General features: G+C 38.7%; 2 protein-coding genes across 2 annotated transcripts in view; both read left to right on the top strand.

The window, feature by feature from the left end:
• The window catches only part of lca5 (lebercilin LCA5), an 8,623-nt gene extending 6,035 nt beyond the window's left edge, over positions 1-2,588 (top strand). The window contains exons 7-9 of the mRNA XM_014018881.1: positions 599-738; positions 830-1,010; positions 1,104-2,588. Coding sequence (XP_013874335.1) covers positions 599-738; positions 830-1,010; positions 1,104-1,981 — 1,199 coding nt within the window. The 3' untranslated portion in view covers positions 1,982-2,588. The remainder of the gene's footprint in view (positions 1-598; positions 739-829; positions 1,011-1,103) is intronic.
• Positions 2,589-2,730: 142 nt separating this feature from the next.
• fam167ab (family with sequence similarity 167 member Ab) overlaps positions 2,731-4,949 on the top strand; it is a 7,085-nt gene continuing 4,866 nt past the window's right edge. The window contains exon 1 of the mRNA XM_014018930.1: positions 2,731-2,785. The gene's annotated coding sequence lies outside the window, so the exon portion shown is untranslated. The remainder of the gene's footprint in view (positions 2,786-4,949) is intronic.

Below are 4,949 nucleotides of genomic sequence, written 5' to 3'. Positions count from 1 at the left end.
GCACCTGATAGCGGATAAGCCGGATGGACGGACAATTATTACATTTAAAATCATAATTATAATTCAAGCAGAATAGCCTATTGTCAACATAATTATGGAGTGTGATTTATTTTCAACTCAAAATATCTTCAAACTAACGAAATATAAAGTTATTAGTGAAGAAAACCCGTCTGGATAACAGCAGACTGACAGCTCGTAAAATATTCAACAGGTCTGGACCACTTGTAAATTTTGTTCGTATCTGAAAAAAAATCTTAGAATATGAAAACATTGGTGAATGCCACAAATTCTCCTAAATCACTCGTACGCACAACTTAAGAACAAATCTGTGCGTACTAACGGTTCTTGCATGAGGCCCAATATTATTAGGCCACCAAGGACCATGAATTGTCTAAATGCCACTGTGTTACTGAAACAAAAAAATTGTGGCTGGTAAAAAGTTTGAGTGGCCGGTACAAAAATTTTCTCCCAGCCACTGTGGCTGGTGGGGAAAAATTTTAATTTCCACCCCTGGTTCTGTCGCAGAAGAATACAGAAAATTAGTTAAAGTTCGAGTTAAAAACAGAATAATCAGAATTTAGCCTTTTGTTTCGTCCAGTCCTCAGCAGGAACAGCACTAAGGCAGTACAGACTGAAGACAGAGCATCGAGTCTGGGTTTCCCCTCCCCTCCTCCTGCTGTCAGCGATGCCAGTGAGTACGGCGAACAGGCTCCGAACGAGTACCTGTCTCTGAAGGTGGTACGTTTGACTTTTTACTTCTCCAAACACATTCGTATTTAATCTTTCAACACTCTTGTTTGTAACGCACTTCTTGAACCTGTCTGTGCAGGAGTTTGACAAAGTGGACAATCACGCAGGGCCAGAGAAGACGCCTCTTGAAGAACAAAAGAAGAAAGAAAAAGACGGAGAGAAGAAGAAAGAGCAGGAGGCGGAGCCGAAACAATTCAGCCGGGATCTGAATGTGCTGAAGGCAAATAGATTGAGTGATATTAAAGACAATCTCATGACAAGTAAGGAGTGCGTTTTATTTGCTTTGCGTTTACAAAATATTGTAAAATGTGAACGATTCAAGCATTCATTTCAATCTGACATTTGTTTAATAGCCTCGGAAAATGGCGGAGAGGGAGACAGAAAGAAGACGAGTTCACTTTTTACCCAGAAAGAAGACGACTTCTCCTGGGGGCGAGGCCATGTCCAGGAGAAGGTGGCGAGGTGGAACCAGGACTCTCTGGCCAATCAGCAATCAATGGAGGAAACGCAGCGGAAGAAAGAGAAGCTCCTGGCTAAGATGCGCGAAATCGACCTTCAAAACCAGGGAGCCCAAGATGCCATATTTGCTGAGTTAAGCCCCGCCGAACCTAAAAAGAGTACGAGTGCGTTTTCTTCTCCACGTCCTCCCGAGCAGAGGAACTGTAACTCCTCTGTTTTTAACCATAACGAGTCAGAGGACGCCGGGATTAGAGAAGCTGGAAGGAGGAGGCCAGGTGTGGAGAGTGGAGCCGTTACAGCAGGAACAGGAAGGCGAGCGCTGCGATCACAAACCTCCAGCGACAAGTTGGCATTTGGAGGTTACGCGCCTTCGTTTGGACATTCAGCCTCCCAGGTTTCCTCTGTCCCTCAGCCTTTGCCCAAAGAGGACAGGAGCTCTGCGTTAGAAGACGCAGGACTTTTTGATCTCGGAGGGATGGAGACAGAGAAGAGAGTGGACAGCGACAAGAAGGCGAGCCTCTTGCAGCAGCTGTTCGGTGCCCAGGCCGTCCTCGCCGCTGAAACAGCTAGCGCCGTCAATAAAATGGAGGTGCTCAATAACTCTGCAGCCCCCAATGGAGTGCGTTCAAGACGGGACACACTCCTCAGCTTCAGCTCAGGGTCTTCCACTCCTCCTGCATCCTCAGTCAACACCCTGCGCGTTGCAGAAAGCAAACCTGCAATCCGTGCCATCAGGTCGTTTGATGATGAAATAGAGGAATTCGCTTTATAAACCAACAGCTTTCAGTCACACAATAAAGACACCGTAACGTTGTGACTGCTGCAAGATGAGGGACGGGGTGAACACTTTTTATTTCAAGTTTTAAAATTAAACTTTAGAACATTGCCATGTTTTTTAACACTTGTTGTGCGTTTGTAATCCTAATATAACAATAATATATTTTCTTCAGCTGTTTAGTGAAAATCCGTTCAAAAGTTTTGGATGTGTTTGTAATTTACAGAAATATATTTTAGTGGGTTATACAATTTTTGAGGCACTTCTAAATTTTGTGGAATAAGATTTTTTGTTATAACCTTAGCAATTTGTGATTCTGAAACAGGAGTTTTAATCACAAGTAGTTTCTATTCTCAATGACAATCAGCACTAAAATGCTGCAATTTAGTTTATTTATTTATTTGACTTGTTAAAAACACTTTTCTACATTGACTCGTTGTAAAGACTTAATTTAAATACATATAATTTGATGTATTTGTTACATGTTTGTGAAATTATTTATTATATATAAGGCATTTGTTTTTTTTAACCTTTTGTAATTATTTGGAAAATAAAACAAAAATAAAATAAAATATCATGATAGTGATGATTTACCTGCTTATCAGACCGTGGCGCACTTGCTTTAATAAAACAAGTCCAGTGGATTTTCTTTATGAGCGTCTCAAGACAAGCACAATGTGACGTCATCGCCCCGCCTCTCCTCGGTAAGCTCCTCCCTGCTCAGAAGCAAACGGACTCCGGGCTCAGAGTTGGAGAACTGATGCGGCTGCCAGGCTGATCTGCTAATGGGACATTCTTAAGGTAAAAATAATAATAATAAAATACATGTGGTTTCATATGATGCTGCTTATATTTAAACTCGTAGCATTTTAGTCGGAAATAAATAAATAGGTATGCTGAAATGTTGAGTAAAGCATATAATTTGGCGCTAATAAGTTTTCTAATAGGTACAGATGGTCAAAAGGTGAATTTTAAAAAAGGTAAACGAGTTTGTCAGCTCACATATGTTATGTTAATTCACATTTTAAGCTGAAATGAATCAGCCTCAAGTAAGTTCTGTTTGAATATTTTGTGGTTCCCAAAGTGTAGGATCGGGATCCCAATATGGGTCGCAAAACCTCAAGTTTTGGGTCTTAAGATGATTTTCGGGTGGGGTGGGGTGGGGGTGGGGTAAAATGACAGTCAATTGCATTGTTTTGGTCAAGAGTGTTGCAAAAGATAACGTGATGTTATAAATAAGTTAAAAATAGTAGTGTTTGCTTTTAAGCCCTTAATTAATTGCTCTAACAGTAATATGTTCATACTTTAGTAAAATAAAGTCACACGTTTCGCTGTTCGCTTATAAGTTTGAAAACCACTGGTTTTGGACATTATTTCTTTTGCTTTGATGCAACGTTTTCTTTGTAATCAAATTGCTAAATTATTATAACTTACATTGTATTTAAGTGATGGTTATGCAAAATCGTTATTTCTAATCACACAGATGTGCTTTTCAGGTTTTAATGAAGCATTAGCCTTCTCTTAAACCATAGAATATTTTTTAACATTCATTTGCTACTGCTTAAAGACATAAATAAATAAATAAATAAATAAATAAATAAATAAATAAATAAATAAATAAATAAATAAATAAATAAATAAATAAATAAATAAATAAATAAATAAATAAATAAATAAATAAAACCCAATTAAATAAAAACTCTGGCTTTGATTATCTGTTTTTACGTAGTTGTATCAAAAACACCTTGTAATAATTCTCATTCTCACTCCATGTAATTGCCTCAATTTTCATACATCTCACAACAACAGCAGGGTTGTGTTAGAAAAGCATCACGGTGAAACCTGTGCAGATAAACGCGTTTGTTTTGTACACATAACAGCATGTTCCAGATAGGGGCGTCAAACTTTCTAAGCTGCATTGAACAGGTTTACACATGTCGCTTTAGTCCAACAACCCAAAATCAATTGATGGGGTGTGGTAAAAAATGAGTTTGAAAACAGAATTCAGCACATTTGGCTTGTGTTTTTGTAAGACAACGCTTGCTTTTGATCATTAGTTTGTGAAACGTGTTTCCACAAATAAAGGCAGAGCCTCTGGTTTGTTTGAAACGTGTCCTCGTGAGCCTTTCAGAGGGTTTGGCATCGGTGATGAGAACATCTTATTTATGATCGCCACCACAGCTGTGCTGTATTTGCGCTCACATGCGCGTGTTTCTCGGCACCTCCTATTTACCCAGTAAATGTACACACACAATGTGTACAGATTAAAAAAAAACAATAATCATGATTTATGCTTCAGAGCTCTCCTCAAAAAACATGATTTCAAGGGACATATTGATTCCTGCAAAGAGTGGAGCAGATCCATTTGTGGGCGTTCACAAGTCAGCTTACTTTGCTCAGTCAGAGGTCTGTTCTACCATCTGCAACAGACAATCATTAGATACGAGGGCAGTGACTTTACTGTTCTTCTACCGTGCCCCATTATGGAAACAAACTGAGCGTGAACCAGTTTGGTGCTGAAGGTCAAATTTAGCACTTTAATGTTCTTAAACGGGAAACTTGTTTGCTTCATTTTATCCTCGCTGTTAAAGTAGCTTTTAATTCTCGTAAATTGTCCGCCACATTGCGAATGCTTGACCTCGTGTTTATTAGTGAATGTTACAGTTGTAAGGATGCAAAACATCAATCCAATGCCCTGTCGACACATGAACCATCTCTGAACACTTCAGTGTTTTTCTGTGTTTTTTTTTTTTTTTTTGTGGTGAATTAACAGAATAACATGACTATTGCAAAAGAAAGTAAACATCAATTAGGGCTGCAACGATTAACCGATGAATCGACGGCTAATCGATTATTAAAATAATCGATGACTAATTTAATAACTGATTAATCGTTTTCTTTCTTTTTTTTTTTGTTCTTTACTTTGTTTTTCTCTCCAAACTGCTTTGACACCTTCCACTGCCAC

This window comes from Austrofundulus limnaeus, unplaced genomic scaffold, assembly GCF_001266775.1.
Source record: "Austrofundulus limnaeus strain Quisiro unplaced genomic scaffold, Austrofundulus_limnaeus-1.0 Scaffold205, whole genome shotgun sequence".
NCBI lineage: Eukaryota > Metazoa > Chordata > Actinopteri > Cyprinodontiformes > Rivulidae > Austrofundulus > Austrofundulus limnaeus.
Note: the sequence above shows the minus strand (reverse complement) of the source record. Positions and strands in the feature narration are given on the sequence as shown.